Source organism: Oryza brachyantha, chromosome 6, assembly GCF_000231095.2.
Source record: "Oryza brachyantha chromosome 6, ObraRS2, whole genome shotgun sequence".
NCBI classification, from domain to species: Eukaryota; Viridiplantae; Streptophyta; class Magnoliopsida; order Poales; family Poaceae; genus Oryza; species Oryza brachyantha.
Genome location: NC_023168.2, coordinates 21,434,812 through 21,456,166, shown reverse-complemented (window position 1 = coordinate 21,456,166; position 21,355 = coordinate 21,434,812). Strand labels below are relative to the sequence as shown.

The 21,355-nt window shown below is 43.8% G+C and overlaps 5 protein-coding genes across 5 annotated transcripts; 2 read left to right on the top strand and 3 right to left on the bottom strand.

Annotated features, from left to right (window-relative positions):
• Positions 1–238: 238 nt before the first annotated feature.
• On the bottom strand, positions 239–3,450 carry LOC102720530. The gene is made up of 3 exons (XM_006656427.3): positions 3,291–3,450; positions 2,304–3,150; positions 239–702 (listed from the first exon to the last, which is right to left on the bottom strand). The coding sequence occupies exons 2-3, from the start codon at positions 3,143–3,145 to the stop codon at positions 531–533; spliced, it is 1,014 nt and encodes a 337-aa protein (XP_006656490.1). The 5' UTR covers positions 3,146–3,150; positions 3,291–3,450; the 3' UTR covers positions 239–530.
• Positions 3,451–4,596: 1,146 nt separating this feature from the next.
• Positions 4,597–7,210, top strand: LOC102720248 (endoglucanase 18). The gene is made up of 6 exons (XM_006656426.2): positions 4,597–5,023; positions 5,120–5,403; positions 5,495–5,932; positions 6,049–6,193; positions 6,316–6,482; positions 6,603–7,210. The coding sequence occupies exons 1-6, from the start codon at positions 4,828–4,830 to the stop codon at positions 6,930–6,932; spliced, it is 1,560 nt and encodes a 519-aa protein (XP_006656489.1). The 5' UTR covers positions 4,597–4,827; the 3' UTR covers positions 6,933–7,210.
• Positions 7,211–7,483: 273 nt separating this feature from the next.
• Positions 7,484–8,311, bottom strand: LOC102718850. The gene has a single exon (XM_006657283.3). The coding sequence runs from the start codon at positions 8,245–8,247 to the stop codon at positions 7,705–7,707; it is 543 nt and encodes a 180-aa protein (XP_006657346.2). The 5' UTR covers positions 8,248–8,311; the 3' UTR covers positions 7,484–7,704.
• Positions 8,312–9,842: 1,531 nt separating this feature from the next.
• Positions 9,843–13,275, top strand: LOC102719967 (novel plant SNARE 11). The gene is made up of 10 exons (XM_006656425.3): positions 9,843–10,198; positions 10,488–10,580; positions 10,873–10,966; positions 11,069–11,106; positions 11,303–11,391; positions 11,523–11,602; positions 11,983–12,039; positions 12,139–12,231; positions 12,323–12,397; positions 12,955–13,275. The coding sequence occupies exons 1-10, from the start codon at positions 10,125–10,127 to the stop codon at positions 13,045–13,047; spliced, it is 786 nt and encodes a 261-aa protein (XP_006656488.1). The 5' UTR covers positions 9,843–10,124; the 3' UTR covers positions 13,048–13,275.
• Positions 13,276–13,625: 350 nt separating this feature from the next.
• LOC102718567 lies at positions 13,626–17,998 on the bottom strand. Its single transcript, XM_015838224.2, has 6 exons — positions 17,590–17,998; positions 16,920–17,126; positions 15,991–16,177; positions 15,105–15,265; positions 14,640–14,870; positions 13,626–13,974 (listed from the first exon to the last, which is right to left on the bottom strand). The coding sequence occupies exons 1-6, from the start codon at positions 17,851–17,853 to the stop codon at positions 13,858–13,860; spliced, it is 1,167 nt and encodes a 388-aa protein (XP_015693710.2). The 5' UTR covers positions 17,854–17,998; the 3' UTR covers positions 13,626–13,857.
• Positions 17,999–21,355: the final 3,357 nt, after the last annotated feature.

Here is a 21,355-nt window from a genome sequence, read left to right as displayed (position 1 = left end):
TTTAATCTAAGCTATATAATTTTAGATATGGTATAACATTTAACCAGACTATTATCTTATGACATATACATATGTATCTTATAACTTGGTAAAAAAATATACACTAAAAATGCCCTTAAATGGAAACGTACGCAGCACATATCTGCAACATAATTTTTTGTTTGAAAATGAGAATTGCAGTCATTTTGGTTAACTTTAGGCTTTCACAGCACCGTGATGAAATTGCAGCTAGAGCACATTCCATGAATTGAAGCTCATTTTCAGAGGATTTATGGATTCGGACAAATGTGCCCTGGTCTTTACACACATTTCGAGTTACAAGAATACAAGATGTCAGGTTTACAGTTCCAACACATCACACCTAAGGTAAACGATTTGTTTGCAGCAGGAATCAGAGCCCCGGGAACTCGCCAGCAGTCGGCACCACCCGTTATTTCGCCACATCTGGAGCCCTTCTTGTTGCAACAATGTAACTGTAATTTTGTAAGTGACATCATTGGACAAGCGTAACGGGTTGTCATATATCCCCACTAGTTGGGACGGCTCAGCGCCATGAACTTGCACTGCTCACTCATCGCCTGAAGCTGCGCCTCCTTCTTATCAACCATGGCACGTAGCCTCACATTCTCCTCCATCACCTTCTGGACTTCGGCTTCTTTCTGTGCTTTCTCACTCTCAAGTTGGTTGGTCCTTGCAACTAGCCTGTTCACAAGAATACGAAACTTAATACTGAATTGATTGATTATGGTCAAAGGATTGGATACCACTTGCTTGATCAATTCATAACCACTCAGGAGTAACTTATCTAGGTGACTAACAGAAGGAACACTATAGGCAAATAATCTGTTATGTTTACGATAACTATATCACTATATCAGTATCAGGTAACTTAACCAGAGCTTTTACAGCAAGCTTCTGTGTGTGCTTTCTAGACCACGAAAAGTGATTGACCCCCATCTTTCGCTTATGCTTATAAGCCAAAATTTAAATTTTAAAACTAAAATTCGGAGTTTATTTTTTTTCATCGTACTTTATTTTTCTAGCCTTTGCTTTTTATATCACTAAGAACATATATATATATAAGTTCTGCGCGCAAATTGTTTCTTAATCGTTAATAAGCTATTTCGCTTATGCTTATAAAAGCAAAAGGATGGGGCATGTTTTTAGAGAGTAGAAAGAAAAAGTACTCTGGACCAAATACTGAAATGCAGACCAGCAGAAAATATACTGAGACTTAATCAATTCTATATCCACTAAAGAATGCATCCTTTTTACAACTGAATATCCATAAAGAAAATTGTGCATGATCAGAATACACATTTTTTGCGGTTAAATGTGAAGTTGGTCCTAGAGTTGATGATTCAACTTATATTATACTAAAGTAACACCCTACCAGCTGACATTCTCTATGATATCAGAGAGTGAAAAGGTATTTAACTGCTTAAGATGAATCATTTCAATGATATTTAGCAGGATTCAAAGCAACTACAGCAAATCTGACAAAACACCTTTTACCATTGATCAACACAGTGGCGATAGATGTTACAAAAAGAAGGCTTCTGGCCTTCTGGGGATGCAATGTAAACTCTAATTTATAATAGCAGAATAGGTGTAGCTTTGTGCCTTAAAGGATAAACAGTAGAGCTCTCCTAGCCAATGACAGCCCAAAGTTGTTAACAATAGAGAAACACTAGGACACGTGGCAGATGTTACGAGTAGAATATGTCAACCATATACTACAGGAAAGCAAGTGGTAAATAGTATTAGCATCGTATGCCAGCAAAAGGAGTTCTTCATGCCATGTTTCAACGCTAGTGTATATGCAGCATCACAAGGAAAGTTCAAGACGTGCATAGTAGTTGGCTTAATGAACTCATGAGCATGTGGATGAGACTAAGTAACTGACTTGTGCAGCATTCGTGTTGATTTTCCTTGACTGCTACAGTGCTTTACATTAATGAATCAGAGTATAAAATGCGCCTTAACAATTTTTTTTCAGCAGTATGTCCTAGCATGAAGGTGTTAGCAGCAACAGGAATTTACATGATGATTGGTCATTACAAGTGCATATTCAGAATTAATTGCCCAGTTATAACTTCAGCAGCATGTCCTTAAATAAAGATTTTGCCAGCAACAGCATTTACATAGTGCATAAAACTACATTATCAGGATTGGGAAGATGAATGATATATTTCCAAAGTTCTACAAAAAAGCATATAAAATTTGCAAGACAAAATGAATCATGTACAACTCACTTCATACAAATCAAAGTTACTAAAAATAGCCTGATACTTGTGAATTACCTGTCAAAAAGCTTTTCCATTGTTTCAAACTGCTTCTCTGATGAAAGAAGAGTTTCTCTGACATTAACGAGTGTACCGACATAAGTTCTAAGAGACTCAAAGTCATGCTTCACGCGACTAAGCTCCTGTTCATTTTCAGCCGCACGCTGCCTTTGCCGGGTGGTCTCCAACACCATGTCTTCAACCCTTTGCCTCATCTCATTCAGCATACCATTAGTGCCCACCGCAAATTTCTCCATTTCCTCAACTTTCATGGACATGGACTCGACCTGCATAGTCTTCCTCCTGATCTCTTCCAGACCCATCCTCACCTTCTCTTTCTCGTTAGCGGCTTCGGATTCAGCAACAATAACTCTCTTCACAAGGGTCTCCATAACATCAGTCACCACATGTATGGACTTCAGAATATCTTCCACGTCTACATCCCCCTCATTGGCATCACCATGTTCAGCAACGCGGCCACTATCTGCCGCCATTTCGTCATCTAAACCCTCGGAGGAAGCAGACTCGGAGCCCTTGGACCAATCAGCCAGCGGCACCCCGTGCCTGTCGACGTAGCCCACGCCGTCCTGGTGCCTAATCCCGCAGGACGTGTGTGCGAGGTGCGGTATCGCCATGATCCTGGCCTTGGATTTGAGGTAGGCCAGCAGCGTGGCGATGGTCTTGACCCTGCGGCAGAGGTGATCCAGCTCCCTCCTCGAGTCCTCCTCGGAGCACCTCATCCCGACCTTGACCTCCACGAGCCTCTCACGCAGCGCGTCCACCTGCGACTGCTGCTGCCGCAGCTCCTCCCTCCATTCGCAACCCCCGTCCGCGTCACTCCGATCAGGGGCATGCTCCATGAACCCTACGGAATTCAAACCCGCGCCTCGATTACATGTGGAATCGACTAGAAATGGATCTACCCATCCATCACAAAATTCGACCGGACGAACGACTAATCGAACGGATTCGCGCGCGAAATCGCGGAGGCTGGGGGGACCGTACCTTGTTGCCGGGGGCAAGGAGCGCGGCGCCGGCGGCGAACTCCGCTGCGGCGGCGCTCCTTGCTTTCGCCGCCGCGTCTCGCTAACTAGTCGCTCGCCTTTCCCCTTTCTTTCCCCCAACCCACAAGCCAACGAAATGAGATCATCATTTCTGATAATAATTCGATTAGGTTAGGTGTGTATGCTAATCGCAAAAAAGAAAGATTAGTAAATGCGGGGCGCGCGCTAGCGCACCTACATGGGCCGTATTGATGGGCCTTTGCAGTATGAGTTGTGATGGGCTTCTCCTGGGCCTTAATTACGTAAAATCAAAATCAAAAACAATTGTTTTTTATACCTATCGGTAAAAAAACTGTACCATAGATTTAAATCGAACAGTAATAAAGGAAATTAAACAAATTAGCACGTGGACAAGCATAAATCTTAAGCAAATCTAATAAAAAAGATTGATTAGCAGATTAAAAATTTTCAAGCGATTGACTTGTTGTTTTCTTATAGAGAACTAGAGAAGCATTTGTAAGGAAGAATAATAATAGCATCGGTAAAAGAACAATCATGTGGAATTATCGCTGCCGATATATCTGAAATGACATGCATTAACTTAGCAAACAGGAATTTAAACGAACCTGCTTTTTTTTGTCAAAAAGTGTTGGTTTGGTAGTGTACGTCTCCTGCACAATTGAGTGCGTACCCGACTGAATCACACCTTCTCCAGGCTTGGTAACTCGGTAGTTAAACTAAACTGTGTACATAAGCCGGTGATTAATTTTGTACCCTCGTAATATTACTACTCACTTTGTTCCATAACACGAGGACTTAAATCGCTTTTTGAAGGGATCAAGTTTAAAATTATAAACAGTTATGATTTACTATGATCGTGCTCTTTTGCCAGTTATTTAAGTAACCAACATGTAAAACATAGGATCGGATTAGTATATGATTAATTAATTATTAACTATAAAAATAGATTTATATGAATTATTAATTTTTAAAATAATTTTTCTATAAACTTTTTTACAAAACACATGTCGTTTAGCAGTTTCGGAAACATGTTTACGAAAATTAAAGGAATATAGGTCAGTAACCTAGGCTAAAGAACACGGTATGCCAAAAATAATTAAATGGATGAATTGAGATTATAACTGATTTAGATAAGAAGACAAGTGAAGAAACAACTGTATTGTAATCAAATTTGAATTTTTTATTAGTAGTTTATTTTAAAACGGGCGAGTACATAGCCTAACCAACAAGTCCTACGTGGCAGCTTGTTGAGACGGTCATGGCGAGCCTCTAACTCCCCACCAACTGGCGGCTTCTCCCTCCCCTCCCGTCGCGTCGCCTCGCCGGCGCCACGTCCGCTCCGAGCAGTTTTTGGTTGCAGCCTCTCGGCCGGTGCGGTTGAATTGCCGCCGCGCCCGATTGCTTGCATTGCATTGCATGCATGCATGCAGTTCGATCGATTGGTTCGTTGTTTGATTGGGTTGGTTCTGGCGATCCCTTTGGATTAACCGATCGTTGATGCGAGCGCTGGTTTCCCAATGGCGAACTGCGTGCGCTGCTGCTGCTGGCTCCTGGTGCTGGCGCTCATGGCGCTCGCGGTCACCGCCGCCGTCGTGTTCGTCCGCTACAAGAACGGCGGCCAGGGCTTCCCCTTCCCCGGCGTGCCCGGCGCCGTCGACCACAAGTACACCGACGCGCTCGGCGTCGCCCTCCAGTTCTTCCAGGTCCAGAAATGTAGGTGCCTAATTTACCATCTCGTCTCGAATTGATATCTGCGTTTCGCATTCGATCTTTCAAATGGAGGTTGTATTGGTTGTTTGATCGGTGAAGCCGGCAAGCTGGTGAACAACACGATCCACTGGAGAGGCGACTCGGCGCTGGACGACGGCAAGGAGGCCGGGCTGGATCTCTCCAAGGGGATGTACGACGCCGGCGACCACATGAAGTTCGGTTTCCCGATGGCGTTCACGGCCACCATGCTGTCGTGGTCCATCCTCGAGTACGGCGACGCCATGAGCGCCGCCGATCAGCGCGACTCCGCCATGGACGCGCTCCACTGGATCATGGACTACCTCGTCAATGCGCATCCCTCCGACGATGTCCTATACATCCAGGTGAACGATCCCCAAAAAAAAAAAGATGAACTCGTTTCAATTTATATATCTCGTCCAATTCTGAAAAGGAATTCACAAATTTGATGATCAGGTTGGTGATCCCAAGGCGGACCACAAGTGTTGGGAGCGGCCGGAGAAGATGGCGGAGAAGAGGCCGCTCACCAAGATAACACCTAAATCCCCCGGGAGCGACGTGGCGGCGGAGACGGCGGCCGCCATGGCCGCGGCGTCGCTGGTGTACAAGCCGACGAACGCGACGTACGCGTCGTCGCTCCTGGACCACGGCGAGCGGCTGTTCGCCTTCGCCGACAAGCACCGGGGCTCCTACACCCGCACCTTCCCGGAGCTGAGCGCCTACTACAACTCCACCACGTACCAGGACGAGCTCCTCTGGGCGGCGAGCTGGCTCTACCACGCCACCGGCAACCACAGCTACCTCGCCTACGCCACCGGCAAGAACGGCAAGGACTTCGCCGACCTGGGCAACCCCAGGTACTTCAGCTGGGACGACAAGCGCGCCGGAACCGAGGTGCCGCCACCCACACCGACATCACCGATCACTGCACCATTGAATCTTCAGGCTTTGGAGTTCTTCAGCTGATCACTCTGATGTGAAAAATTTTGTGGCGTTTGATTGAATCTTAGGTTCTTTTGTCGAGGGTGAGCTTCTTTGCGTCCCAAGAATCTGATGTTGCACAAGACAATGTTCTCGGGCAGTACAAGCAGACTGCTGATGCTGTCATGTGCATTCTCCTGCCTGATTCAGAGACCGCCGCTTTCAGAACAGAAGGTAAATTCACCAATACCCTGGATAGAATTGTGATTGATCATCCTTTGAAATCTCATGTTCACCTGGTTGATTGATCGAAGGAAGCAGTGATGATTCACATGGGTTGCAACAATCTATTTCAGGGGGTTTGCTGTACGTCGCCGAGTGGAACTCACTCCAGCACCCGGTGGCGTCCGCCTTCCTCGCCGCGGTGTATAGCGACTACATGCTGACGTCGGGGAAGACGGAGCTGAGCTGCGGCGGGCAGAGCTTCTCGCCGGCCGACCTTCGCAAATTCGCCAAGTCCCAGGTAATAACACTTCGATTCAGACAAATGGACAAGTTCAGATTACTGTTCATGGTTCAGAGAAATGGACAGGTTCAGAATAATTGGTAGATGTGATCACTGATGAGAGTGTGGTTTTGGCAGGCGGATTACGTGCTGGGAAGCAACCCGATGAAGATAAGCTACCTGGTCGGGTACGGCGACCGGTACCCGCAGCGGGTGCACCACCGCGGCGCGTCCATCCCGGCGGACGTCGACACCGGCTGCGACGGCCACAAGTGGCTGGAGTCGTCCAAGGACAACCCCAACGTGGCCACCGGCGCGCTCGTCGGCGGGCCGTTCAAGAACGACACCTTCTCCGACAAGCGCGACAACGTGATGCAGAACGAGGCCACCACCTACAACAGCGCCCTCGTCGCCGGCTTGCTCTCCGCGCTCCTCTCCACCTCCTCCCTCGCCAAGTCCCTCTCGTGATTCCTAACCATCCGCTCAATTTCATAGTGCAGTTTCAGCTACTTGTGCTGTCGTCGTCTGTCCAAATCCTGAGCTCAAACTGAACAGGAAATAGTAGAAAAGGGTATTGGAGTGTATCATGGAAGTAGTAAGTGATCTGTATGTGAAAGGTTAATTAGTACTACTAGTAGTTACTAACAAGAATAATCATTAGGAACTAGTATCTGTCTTTGTTGAATTGATGCTGATGATAGTATGATACTCCTATTATCTTTGAGGTTCTGAATTATTTTAGCACATTCAGCTCTCTGTTTTTTTAAGATTTCAGATCATATATTGACCTGATACTGAAAAATTTTCACATCTATGTTAACACTTTACACATATCCCAATTCAACTGACTGAAGAAAACACGAAATAGAACGCAGTTGCAACCTGCCAACCTGCAAGTGAATGGTGAATTAACCAGGAAATCAGCATGCAGGACAGTAGGAGTACTCACATCCATAATTTTTTCCTAGAGAACCCATCATTTTCATTGATCCGGCTTAGGGAGAAAGCCTAGAGAACGATTTCCAGCAAAAGATCTGAACTTTTTAACTCCAAAACTGTACAGTGCAATTTATACATTCCTCGATCAACCGTAAGCTCCTTTTTTTTTTCTTGATACAGCAAGCAAAAGTAGTTTACATCCTCGATACAAAGATCCATTTTTTGTTGACCATCCGCTACACTAAACCTATGATCTAGAGCAGTCGACGGTAACCAAGAACATGCAGGCGGCGGCACTATCTCACGGCGAGCCGCCGAACACGTCGGTGGGCGCGAGCGGCGGCGCGTCGAGCTGGTAGAGTCCAATCGACGGCCCGACGAAGCGGAACAGGATCCATGCGCCGACCATGATGAAGATGGAAGCGTAGGCGAACTTGTTGAGCCAGAAGAGGAGCCCCTTCTCCCCGACGTACAGCTCGCCGGCCTTCTCCGCAAGGCTCATCTCCTCCCATTCCTTCCTCCCCTGCTTCTCCCTCCGCGTCGTCGCCGCCGACGACGCCGACTTGGCCTTCACGTTAATCTCCAGCTGCGCCGGCGGAGACACCTCCCGGACGCGGCGCGACTGGTTCCTCGCGCGGAGGCGGTTCTTGACGCCGGTGGGCTTGGAGCCGGAGGAGGTCTGGGCGTCCGTGGCCGTGGGTGCGTCGGCCGCGGTGGGGGAGGGGTCGCTGGAGCTGCCGCTGGATGCTGCGCAGGACATGGCTGGGCGGCGGAGGAGGGGTTGGGAGGGGCGGTGGGGGAGGAGAGGGAGTGGGGCACCGGCGGGGAGCACGAGGCGCTCCATGGCGGCGAGCCGGCGATGGTTTTCGTCTCGGTTGCGACGATGAGGTTTGGGTGGCGGGCGATTTTTAGGATGGGCTGATCAACTCCAAGGTCTGTGGACCGTCCGATGGCCATATCAACGGTTCAGATTAATCTACTGATATGGGAAAAAAACATAAGAAAACTTTGTTTGTTTGGCTAAATTCTACTTTATCATTTATCATGTAGCACTGATTCTGATGAAGATGAAGATCTAATCAGGTACAATAGTAGGCTATAAGCTAGGTGTAAACATATTTTAAAAAGATAAGAAAAGAAAAAAAAGAGCAGTGGGCTACTAATTTGTATCTAGGTACAGCACGAACTTGTAAACATTTCTTAAAGAGATAAGAGAAGAGAGAGAAGAGTAGTGGGTTACTAATTTATAGCTAGCTACCGCACGGGCTTCAAGACACAATGCGTGTATGATATGTGGGACCATATATTAATGATTTGTAGGTAACTATTATATGAATTGACTATTAGATTCACTATAGATGAATTAGAGCTAGCAGTTGGCTATACTATTGAACTTGCTCTAAATACACTCTCCACATTCAAAATATAGACCATTCGAGCATGTAAAATAGCAGACTATAAGTTAGCTATAAACATATTTTAAGTAGGTAAGAGGAGAGAGAAGAGAAGCGAGCTATAAATTTATAGCCATTGCAGCACGGACTCCAAGATATAACATATGGGACATAGTAATATATATTTTGTAGCTAGCTATTATAGCTATTATATGAATTGGCTATTAGATTGACTATAGATGAGTTGAAGCCAGTAGTTATCTATAGGGATATACTATTGAACTTGCTCTCATGTATTTACTTTCTCCAGTTTGATAATTCATATCATTTTGAATAACAATGTTGTATAAAACTCGTTTGGTTCTTATATAATTGCCACGTTTAATTAGTGTATTCAGCGATAAATTTTAAATTGTAATATTAGAATAATCAAAGTTAGTTTAAATATAAATAACGAAAAATATTTAAAAATGTTACAAGTCAAATTAGTTAAAAAAATATAAATATTTCATTCCAAAATATAAGAATTTATACCTATTTTTCAAAATATATCTAGATAGGCCTTTTTGTCTATACGTTTTAACAGGCGCGCAGAAGTGTCTTCGGTCAGTAGTACCTGATTAGTTTAGCTTTGACACAATCTGCCATCTAAACAGCTCAATTTTCGGGTGCTTAATGTGATGTGAGCTAATGCTAGGTTGGATTGGCACCTTTGTACCGACCGTGCACGTTCATCCTCCCCAATAATATCATGTCAAGTCAACCAAGACTAGATCCACAAAAAAGCTTAGAAACATCTTATATTGGAGCTTGTGTAAATATTCTCCAGTTCCTATTGTTTCACCAACATGCCTGCCTGATATCCTGGTAAATAAAATGGTGCTAAAAAAAATGAAAATGCAGAAATTGAACGCGGTTGACTGGCGTTGACCATCACATACGAAGCGTTGGATGCAGATCGTACGGCCGAGACAGGCTACGGTCGCATCAGCAAATTGGTCAAAACGGCGCAAAGCGAAGTGATTACGCGAAAGCGAACAAAAGGGAAAAAAAAAAGAGCGCCGTGTCGGAGACCACCGCCACCACCACCGGACCACCACCGCCACCCTGGGCCTCGATCCGCGCCCGGCGACCTGCTCCTCCGGCCCTGCTGCCCCCGCCGCGTCCCGCATTGGCCGGTCCCCGTCGATCCGGCCTCCGTGGGGTTTGGCCTGGCCTGGCCTGGCCTGGCGCTGGCGGCGGTGGCCCTCGAGGATTCCATTTTTTCTGCTTGGATTTTCTTTTCGTCCTCCGTGTGGGGGCTCGCCGTCCTGGTGTGTAGGGGGAGATGGATTTGGAGTCGGTCAACCCGGAGCTCGCCGAGATCGACGGCCAGGTTGGCGACATCCTCCGCGCATTGCAGTAAGCTCCAACCCCCATTCCGCCTCCCCCTCCCCCACGTCTCTCCATTTTTCAGTTTCAAATTCCGATCGCTTCTGGTCTGTGTATGATGATCCTGTGTGGCGGTTATTGGATCTCTTCCTTGCTTGCTGTAGCCTGTAATGTTTTTTTTTCGGTTGACTTGCAAAAAATCATTCTTTCTTTGTAGCATTGGGTCTGTGTTTGCTGATCCCCGTAGAAATCGTAGTGTAATGCGGCGAAGTGTGACTCCAGTGATACTGTATTGATGATGTGTTTGATCTTCCCACAGAAATGGGTTCCAGAAGCTGGATAAGATCAAGGACGCAAACCGCCGGAGCAGGCAACTCGAAGAGCTCACCGACAAGATGCGAGACTGCAAGAGGTTAACCATTCTATCCCATTATTTTTTACGCTAAACAGCATCCTTTGTATAGTATGGGATAAGTTCAAGATTATGATTACAATTTACAAATGTGCCTCGCTTGGAAAGAGTAGAGAGCTGGCCCTATCCATCACAATGATATCATATTGTGAAAGTTGTGATATTAATCAGTATCTGCAACTGCAAGTTGTGTGTTTTTTTTTTGTGGGTATTTTCGGAAAAGGATGGGATTCAGCGGTAGAGGATCATACAGATATCTGGTTACTTATTTTCTCTGTATATAAATTTTTAGACTTATCAAGGACTTCGAGCGAGTCGTCAAAGATATTGCAGGGAGTACTGATCCTGACACTGCCAGGATGCTTCATGATAGGAAACAGTCAATGGTAAGATTGCAGAAACTTATACCATGATATAAGATTTATTCATTCAGCCTTCCTGTTCTGATTCTGCAACTCCCACTAAACCTGACTATTCATGTTTTGCAGATCAAAGAATTGAACTCCTACGTTGCCCTGAAGAAACAGTGAGTTTATACCTATCCCTTGATCTCAAAGGCCCATATTAATGGCATGAGCTCATATGGGGTTGCCCTTGTACTACTAATCCCTACAACAAAATAATTTTTCTTGTAGACTTTAAAAGAAAAATGTTACATCTAATTATGGTTAGCATTACATGATAGTATGATACTTACATGCAAAAGATCGATTGGATTTCAGACATGCAAGTGAAAATAAGCGAGTTGATCTTTTTGATGGCCCCAGCGTTGAAGATGGATTTGGTGAAGAAAATGTCATGTTAGCATCAAGTAAGTGGCAAGTTTAGAGCCCTTTTAAGTGCATACCATGATGGTATACCTTTGCTCAGGTTCAAATGATAAGAATTTTTAGACATATGACAAACTCTTTAAAACTAACAGTCAATTATATTATTTTGTAGATATGACAAACCAGCAGCTAATGGATCAAGGAAACCAACTAATGGATGAGACTGATCAAGCTATTGCAAGATCTAAACAGGTGAGCTTTACTTTGTGGTGCAAGATCTAAGCACCTTGATATACCTTCGAAAGAAAAAAATGCATTATCTTTATCTCTTATTGGATCAACTAAGCCCGATTTTCTTGCATTTTGTTATCATGTAAATGTTCTATATTTTGCCCCTCCTGTAGCTGCAAAATGTAGCTTCTTTCAGTTTATATATGGCTTCTAACTGAGCTTGCTACATCATCTTCCAAAGAGCACATATATTGATCTTGTTTGTTATTTCAGTTGCTTTAGCTCATCCAAAACGACTTGTCAGCGTGTATTTCTAAGTATTACAGCAAATTGATATGCTCTTTCCACAGACTAAGTCACATCCTTGCTTTCTGACACTGATTTCTTGCCAACTTCTGTAGACCGTCCAAGAGACCATCAATGTAGGTACAGAAACTGCAGCTGCTCTCAAATCACAGGCATGATTTCTTTGTTCTTCTAAAATCATCCAATCATATATATTGTGCTGTCTAATCTGGATTTAGCAGAGTTAACTTTGGTTATTTCTTATTGACCAGACAGAGCAAATGAGCAGAATTGTTAATGAGCTGGATTCCATCCATTTCTCCATTAAAAAGGCATCACAAATGGTGAAAGAAATTGGTAGGCAGGTAAGTTCCCCTCTCTATGATATCTATTGAAAAGGAACTGATAATCTGTGTCAACCTGATCATTGTTTATTCATATTGTTCTTAAATGTAGGTTGCAACTGATCGCTGCATCATGGCCTTGCTTTTTCTCATTGTTGCTGGAGTCATAGCAATAATAGTCGTTAAGGTGAATGCTATTTTCCATATATCTGGCATTACATTATTTCCACTCTTTGAACCCCTTCACACAGTTTCACCACTGCAGTGCCTTTCTTTTTTAAAAAAGAAATGGTGATAGAAGTGAGCCAATTAAACGGTTCATGGTCTCATTCTCCCTTATGGAACAAACACTTCATTTATTATTTCACTCAATATAAAGGCGTAAGATTTTGAGATGTGATCAGTCAACCATTTTTCAATCAATTTATCCTTCCTTGTTAAACTTCCCTTATCATATTTTCTATTACCGTCCTTTGTGGATCGATTTTTTTGTACAGTATTCAGTAAACATAGAAACCATAAGGTGAGAAGATGGGATGAGATAATTACCCTTGCATCAATATTTACATTTTTGCTTCGGTGAAGTGCTGTTACCTCTTCCCTAATGAAAAGTCACAACTTTGCTGGACAACACTGGTTAAACAAACCCACAGAACAAGATAATTTTGGGCCCTATTATGGGTTTGTCATCTTAATATTCAGTTTTTATGGTGAATGGTTCATGATCATAATGTTTCACTGCAGATTGTAAATCCACAGAACAAGAATGTCCCTAACATTCCTGGTCTGGCTCCACCAGTTAGCAGAAGGCTGTTGAGTATTGTAGAAGACATCTGAATATCATACATGTGAACAAATCAATGAAGAGCAGCTGGTGCTGTTGCTTGAAGGTCGCAACTACTTAACGTCTTGAATCATGCTGCTAGTGTTGTAATATTATACCCATGGGATCCATGTCCGAGGTACTGTAAAATTGTATGTTCTTATTACTCTGACAAGCAGGTTTTCTTCTGCAAGAATCGTATTCTATGAACATTCACATATGTACACGAGCATATCAATCTTCTAAGAGTGACGGCAACAGGAGATGTATCATGCAATAATAAGCAAGTTTTTTGTAAAGAGTCTGCATGGTATTCGTGTGTTTTGTATTCTGATCTGATTGTGTGTACCAAGTTTTACGATGGAGAGAGGTTTCAATTGTATTGTCATTTCTGATCCATCTCATGGGAATTTTGGGTCCATTAATATTGTAAAGAACTGAAAAGGAAGCAACAAAATTAAATCACCAGAGACGCGAGAAAGCTCACAAAGGCAGTAAAATTAAATCATTAACTCGTTCCAGTTACTACGCACCATATGTACGGCACTGCGAAAACATGAAATCAGTAAATCTAACAAGAATAGTAACTGGGCATGCGAACCATTTCTCATTTATTTCATCTAATTTCTGTACATCAAGTGAGCACGTTTTACACGGGGACAAATCGATTTACTCATTTTACAGTGAAAATATCAGCAAAGAAAAACCTGAACTCGTCTGTGTTCTGGAAAACAAAGGTGCTTGCTAAAAATAGCACCAACCGCTTCTGGATTCAGCCACAAGCAAAACTCTCACAGAACTCCAAATATATTTCTTGGACCAAATCAATTAGAAATGTACTGTTGTGACTGGACAATAGTAGTCAGCTGCTTGAGGTTAGCTAATACATGCCTAGGGCCAAGACTTTCAGCACCAATGTGGTTCAAAAGTTGTTCAATATCCTGCCAGGAAACACAAGGGGAGGGGTGACCAAATGAATAATCAAAGCACATCTTTATGGAAGTAACATGCAAGAATTATGATAACCAAACACATGAATTACACAACTGACCCAGAATTGCTCGCATGAAAATTTGGGGTTGGAAATATGGGCCAATTTTCAATTAATTGAACTATTGCATAATGATTTATCATTAAAAAGATGCCCTGATATTTTTATTCCTCAGAACTATGCATGTTGTCGTCATACAATAAGCCAGCATTTTCATATGCTGCCATTTTACATTCTTATTCTGTCAAATTCATTTGAGTTGATCATTTATCCCAATCAGACCAATACAGCAAACACAACTATGGTTTCTCTTAGGATTAGGATACTAAATCTAACTCAAGGCCTTAGCAAGTAGATATAGAGAGGACTTTCCAAAAATAATCTTCACTTGTTTGTAGTTGGCCTCCATTTTTACTTAGTGATAGTGTGATACAGTGATGTGGGAAATAATTTTACAGATATATACAATCAAAGGACATCAAGAGAAGAGCAAGGCCTTCTTCCTTGACCATTTTACTCCATTATTCAATGACCAATAACCCAAAAGTTATATCTATTCATGTTAATGAAACACTTTTGCATTAAATAAATTCCCAAATTATCAAGGAGACCAACCTTGTTTAGCAAAAATACTGCATATGCTGATCTTGTTGTCTCCTGGCTTTCAGAAAACAGAGGGAATTCCATTGTCCTCATGCTTGTGCCCAGAGGAACAGAACTTGGTGCTGAAGCTAAGGACGATGACTCAACTGAAGGCGCATGATCAAGAACATATGACCGTGAACCTCCCAACCGCAGCGGATATCGAAGAGGAACATCAAGATATGATGCAATAAGGGACACTGCCTATGATCCAAAAACAAATGAATAAAAACTAGCAGTAAGTAGGAAGAATTGGATATCTCATAGTGTCACTGCAAAATGCTAAAATGTGCATGTTGACCATCATTATTGGGTTATGTATATGTCAACTTGTTGGTCTAAATGTCTCTTCATCCTATCAATCTACGATAATTCTGAAAACTGATATGTATAAACTGGAATAATTTGAATGCCAATCTCCAATGGACATATACATACATGTGCAACATAACCCAAAGCAGTGGCAGATTTCTGAATCTCAGTCTTGTCACTAAAGTAGCCGGTCTTTTTCATAGTAAGCTTCGATAATTGGAGACCCAAAATTGCCAAAGGTGCCTGTCCATTTTGAGAACCATTCGGAGCCATTGATTCCGCATCTCCTACAAAATTCTGATGCATTCAAATTTTTTGACAATAGTTTTAAGATTACCATCATAAAAAATAATCTAAGATTCCCTATGGAAAGAAAACGTAAGTGTTCACTACAATCTTTAGCTCTTTTGGCTAAGGCTCGTCCATTGTAGACTAGTATAGATGCCAGAATCTGGGAATTGAAAGGTGCAGCTGACTTCATATTTGATGCTATTAACAGGTGATATCTCAAGAAAGATAAAATTGTTTTTGTACAGTTATATTCACATCACAAATACTGCTAGCAGCCTAGTGATGAGTAATGTATGCACTACTTCAAGGCTTGCAACCAATGACACTTGTTCCTCATGAAGGAACTCCATTGTTATTCTTATAATGGAAAATGAAACTAGAACATCTCATTATTCTACAAAACTGATTAAAAAAATATGCGATGATGGCCTTGCAAGCACAATATCATTTGGATATAACCGGTAAACAGACAAATATTCTCAAAATGCTTCAAAGATATGCAATCAAAGAAAGAACATCTGAATCTAATTCTGCAGCATCAACTGCTGAAGGAAGTAGTTAGCATATAGACCATCTCCAAATAAATCTGATTTATGTCAACTACAAGTGAATGTTATGGACAGCAAGATTCTGGTGTTGTCATGCATAGGCAGTATTAGAAATCAAGCAGGTATACCAACTTGACAGAGCTTGGAAGTTGTAACAGGAAAAAGTAACATACTTGTTCTGAGAATACTGGAATTCAAGAAGCTAGGTTTGTTAGCTGGAGATTGCTCAATCAAGGGTCTCACAGGATATATGTGTTCTACTTGCGCTGTCATATATTGCTGTCTCATGCGCAACATCCTTTCCACAGATTTAAGACGGACATGGAGACCATTTTCCCCTGATAGCAATTTGTCAGCTTCCTACAAAAATAGGTTCAAGTAAAATTAGTTAAATAGAAACGGGGCATCCTATACAGTTGAAAGCACAGTATCTTTCTCTTTCTATAAACCACACATTGAGATGTGATATTCTTAGATCATTAAGAGCATTTATTTTACTAAAGCCTAAGGGGCACTGGGACAGTATGGATGAAGAGGAGGAATTAAGAGAGTCGAGATGATACACTAATATGACATGACATTTGAGGAGCAAGAATAAGTCATTGTTCTTCTTGCTTAAGCATGATGAAATATAACACTCACACCTATATAAAGGATGAACTAGGATACCTAATGGGAAATCAACCTTAACAACTGATATTCAAAATGCATGTCACATGGTAACTGGGCAACAAATTACAAGAAAACAGCTGCCATACAAGTTCAGATAAACATGCCAACATAATAATTACCACTTTGGTAAAATTCACAGACTATAGATCTCATTCAGCATTTGCCTACAGGGTCTACCCATATGGTTCCTACCGATATCGTTCAGTATTCAATATTCTCATCTTGGATAAAATTAATGTAAATTAGAAATGAGAATGAAGTATGTAAAAGGAGAGCTACTTCTCAAAGAAATGTAGTCTATAACAAAAGAAAAAGGAGATGAACACATGTGTTTCTACAAGAGGCTGAATGGCAGAACTATGAAATATCTGATACAAGGAAAACAATCTAGCAATTGATTCATCTCCTATGTGGAAAACAAAAGTTGTACCTTAAGTTTACTTTGAGCTGTGGAAAGAGTATTGCTTGTTGTTGACAAGGTTCGGACCTTGATGCAAAGTTCCTTCCTGCGATCATCCACATCCTCGGTCATTTTCTTGGTGTGCATTTTCAAATCCCACATGAAATCAGCATGTGCTTGCACTCTTTCCCTGATTTCCGCCAACTCATTATCCTGATGAACAGAAGCCTTCCTCGCCTGTTCGAAAACACATTAGCAGATCACACATCCATATGGAAGGACTATTGACCACAATACAGTTCATTCAGCTGCAAGGTGAAGAAGTTGGACTGCTGAATTTTATTTTGTTCACATTCCAAGAAAAACGAAAGCCGGTCCACTTTGAGCCATATCATCTTCTGAGGAATGTAGCATTTCGAACTTAACCCTGAACTCCTGATTAATAATTATCGTAACACGAGGCCTAGAGCGCAGCGAAGCAGCACAACTAACCAATCACCCCCACAGGTTACAGAGAGAACAAAATTACGGGAAAACATCGACCATTCCAATCCCAGATCAAAGTAGAAGACACCAAGGGTTCTGAGTATCCGCATAGAAATGAATCGGGAGCTAGAGGGCGCGCCAATTGATCCGCCCATTCCACCAGGGATCAATCAAGCAGGTGGAACCCCAATCAAATCAAACGACCGAAATATACCTCGAGCGCGGACTGGAGGCGCGCGGCGAGGTGCGCCTTGCGTTCCCTGGCTGCGGCGAGCGCAGCGGAGAGGCTCCAGACGCGGGCGAGCTCCTGCTGCAGGTCCTCCCAGTCGATGACCTTGGGCGCGTCGGCCCCCGGAACCTCGCTGGCCGGCACGAGCACCCACCCCCTGCCCCTCTCCTCGTCCTCCTCCTCGTCCTCCGCCTCCGGCGGCGGCGGGGGGCGGTCAGCGGCGGCGGAGCACGAAGGTCGCGGCTCCATCGGCGATCATGGGTCCGCGCCTTAGCCCGCCATGGGCGGCTGCGCTAGGGTTTGGTGGTTGGCGTCGGCTCCGACAGCGGAGAGGGAGAAGAGGAGATCGCCGGTCCGGTTGCGAGACGAGACGAGACGAGGAGAGGAATGGTGGATGACGTGGCCTGACGTCACCGACGTGGATCGTTTGCGCGCAAAGAAGCCCAGCCCGGAACACGAGGCCCGTTGAATTCAAGTTGGGCCAAATTTTACTCAGTATCCGGCCCATATCACACGAAGGTTAGAGAAACAGAAGATGGGCCGTAGGGACTGGATTCTAGCGAACATTTGGGCCCAATAACGGCCCGCTCGAGGTGCAGACTTCTCCTTCTCCGGCAACGGCAATCACGCACGTTGATGGCCGGAGCCTTCGTGGAAGCTGCCGGGATCTGCGACGACGACGAGGGCGGCAGCCCGGCAATGGCATATATGTGAATCTGTGATCTCTCCGGCGCCGTCGTCTTCTCCGGTAAGCGTATCTATCCATCATCGATCGTCAGTTCCCCGTTTTTCTTCAGTATTCGCCTAAAAGGTGATGGTTCAGTTTCATGGCGCTATCATTGTCTCTTAAGAGAGAACCACGAACAACAGCCACATGTTTTTGCTTCGCTTCTGTTTATAATTATATCCTAAAATTTAAATTTTAATCTTAAATTTATTAAAGTTGATTTTAGGGTTCAGTTTATTTTCCAGTCTTATTTTAAATCGCTAAGATCACATATATAAAAATTTATTTATAGATTATTTTTATTTATAAATATGATATTTGATTTTTGTCGTGAAAAAGCTAAACGTTTGCAAATAGAGCCGACAGGACAAGAGCAAGTAGGCGATCGGTCGAGCTCTGAAGACGAGAGAATTGTCAGAGTTTGTCACAATGCTTTGCAACCCACCACGCAAATCTCCATTGCGAATCTTCTTCTTTAGTGGGCCATTCGTCTCATTCTCCGTCGTCTAGAAGTAATATACTAGTAATTACAACCTGTGATTAATTAAGAAAAAATGGACAAAGATAGTACTAGCGTACTGCTGCTGCCGAGTGACGACATAAGTTCACAAGTCTCATCAAGTCGGCAGTTTTGTTAATGCTCCACTGCACCGTCGTCTGAACCCAAGACCATGCCATCTCCTCCTTTGACCACTTTCAGCTCCAATTAGCACCTTTTCCCTACACTAATCCCATCAAATGAAGGTTCTAATGCAAGGATTACCAAGTTGTTGCAGGGGAATAAAATCTGAGAGCAATGGTCAAGGGAGCCCTGATTTTCCTGAAAAGATCAGCAGGCCATTGCTTGATGGTGACTTGTCTGAAAAAACTTGCCGTTCAGGAGGGTTTAGGTATAGATCAGGTTGTGATTGCAACTGATTTTCAGCTCATGGGAATGAGACGGTGACGACTGATGAACACCAAGGGTATGGTCTCGTGCTACTTTCGATGATATTAAGATGCAGACCTTTTTACTGTCATTAAAAAATATCTCGAGATATTAAAAATCTCGAGATATTAAAAATTTTAGTACAAGGTTAATTATATTAGAGCGACGTGTGACCTCATGATTCTCGAGCCTCTTGGACGGACGGTGATGTGAACGAATGAACGAAACGAAACACAAGATTGCATAAACAAGTCAAGCTGCGAAGATGTTTCACTACACTGGATATGGTCACCTGTGACGAGCTCAAACTCTCACCTGTGACGGTTTTAGCCATGATCGGTGATCAGTGGTCACTGGTGAGTGGAGTCACCTCTGACGGATGCATATTTGTCCGCCCGTCGGAGGTGTTCATCGTCGGTACCGTTAGGCCAGTTAGGACCCGTCATAGGTAATTCACCTGTGACGGGCCCAAAGGTAGTACTCGTCATAGGTAACACACCTGTGACGGTTCGTTAGTGAAAACACGTCAGAGGAGATACTACCTATGACGGATTTTACCACAGACCCGTCAGTGAAGAGTTAAATTCAAAAAAATGCTAAAAATTGGCTAGCCTCAGCATTCGCTAGCCATGCCCTCTGAATACACAGATACATGACAGTAAAAAAATTATAAGCATAACTAGTCGCAGACTTTCATTAGGCATTCATAAATCACAAAAAATAATCACATTTACAATCATTTAAACACCAAACAGAATCACAAGAAACATCACAACCACGTTCATCTAGCCAAAGAACAAAATTACTTCACATTCACAATCATTTGGGCACAAAATAAAATCAAAAAAAATCATCACCACTGTCAGATCTGGCGGTTAGGGCCCGGATCCGCCCAGGAGCTCCAAATCCGGCCGACGCATGCAAGCTTGGGCCGGTGGAGGTGTAGGCGGAGGCGCGGGTGGTAGTAGAGGCGGCGGAGCCCACGGGTGGTGGCGTAAGCGGCGGCCGGAGGTGGAGGGCTCCGCCATCAGCCGCCACCGCCTCTCCTCCCGTCGTTGGTTGCCACTGTGCCACGACTCTAGATCCGTCCGATCTCACCGTACCTCCCCTCCCGCCCCTGCCGGATCTAGTGGAGGGAGGGCGCCGCCCTCCTGTCCCTGCTTGGCCGCCGCTCACGCACATAGAGAAAGGGAGAGAGAGAAATGGGGAATAGGAGAAAGAACCGAGAGAAATGGGGGAGAGAACCGAGAGATCGGCCGACCTTATCTCCTCCTGTTGTGGGCCCCGCTGGGAGAAAATAAAATATCCTCTCTCACCTCAAACGAGTGAGAGCTTAAACCCGTTTGAGGTGAGTAAACCTCATCTCTGACGGGTCCCGCTGGGAAAAAATATAATCTCCTCCCTCACTGTTATGACTTCATCTGTGACGGGTCGAAAAATAAATCCGTCACGGGTGGCGGCTCATCACCTGTGACAGCTTATAATGTTGTGGCCCGTTACAGGTGAGGGGATACCAGTGACGGGTTGGTCGGGAAATCTGTCACTGAGTCATCTCTGACGGTTTTTTCTTTAAGACCGTCACAGGTGAGGGGATACCTGTGACGGACTGTGGCCGGATGCGGCCGGATGGCTCACCGATGACGGCAAACCGAATGACCCGTCAAAGGTAACCGATATCTCTGACCAATCGTTAGGTCCGTCACTGTTATCCCGTCATAGATATAGGGTTGTGGCGTAATGTTTGTGTCACCGATCAAGAGGAGAAGATGACGATGGTTAGTGCCAAAGGTCAGCGAAAATTTATTTGTTCTGAAAGGATATGAATGGAGCTATACATCTCGTCATCTTCAGCTCCATCTCCTATCGTTTCACACCACCACCATTGCAGTTTGTTCCATTAAAATCCATTGATGATTTCATCCATGCTTGCTCAAAATCACTTGTGCAGGTAAAAGATCAATATGCCCCGCCCCTTTTTTTTTTCTTACAAAGAAGAAAGAACATGCACATATTTTAGTCCGCCTGTATACAACTTTTAGATTGATGGCTTCTTTCTTTCAGATCGCACAAACAGCTTGGTTTGACTGCTTCAGGGA

Bases quoted from the DNA above. Each gene is read 5' to 3' on its own strand.
- LOC102720530 (XM_006656427.3), bottom strand. From the start codon at position 3,145: ATGGAGCATGCCCCTGATCGGAGTGACGCGGACGGGGGTTGCGAATGG. The intron at 703-2,303 runs GTAATTCACAAG...TCTTGTGAACAG, and splicing joins ATGGAAAAGCTTTTTGACAG to GCTAGTTGCAAGGACCAACC.
- LOC102720248 (XM_006656426.2), top strand. From the start codon at position 4,828: ATGGCGAACTGCGTGCGCTGCTGCTGCTGGCTCCTGGTGCTGGCGCTC. The intron at 5,404-5,494 runs GTGAACGATCCC...TTTGATGATCAG, and splicing joins ACGATGTCCTATACATCCAG to GTTGGTGATCCCAAGGCGGA. The intron at 6,483-6,602 runs GTAATAACACTT...TGGTTTTGGCAG, and splicing joins GCAAATTCGCCAAGTCCCAG to GCGGATTACGTGCTGGGAAG.
- LOC102718850 (XM_006657283.3), bottom strand. From the start codon at position 8,247: ATGGAGCGCCTCGTGCTCCCCGCCGGTGCCCCACTCCCTCTCCTCCCC.
- LOC102719967 (XM_006656425.3), top strand. From the start codon at position 10,125: ATGGATTTGGAGTCGGTCAACCCGGAGCTCGCCGAGATCGACGGCCAG. The intron at 10,581-10,872 runs GTTAACCATTCT...ATAAATTTTTAG, and splicing joins AAGATGCGAGACTGCAAGAG to ACTTATCAAGGACTTCGAGC. The intron at 11,603-11,982 runs GTGAGCTTTACT...CAACTTCTGTAG, and splicing joins CTATTGCAAGATCTAAACAG to ACCGTCCAAGAGACCATCAA.
- LOC102718567 (XM_015838224.2), bottom strand. From the start codon at position 17,853: ATGGAGCCGCGACCTTCGTGCTCCGCCGCCGCTGACCGCCCCCCGCCG. The intron at 17,127-17,589 runs GTATATTTCGGT...GTTTTCGAACAG, and splicing joins GCCTCCAGTCCGCGCTCGAG to GCGAGGAAGGCTTCTGTTCA. The intron at 14,871-15,104 runs GTATGTATATGT...TTTGGATCATAG, and splicing joins CTTTGGGTTATGTTGCACAT to GCAGTGTCCCTTATTGCATC.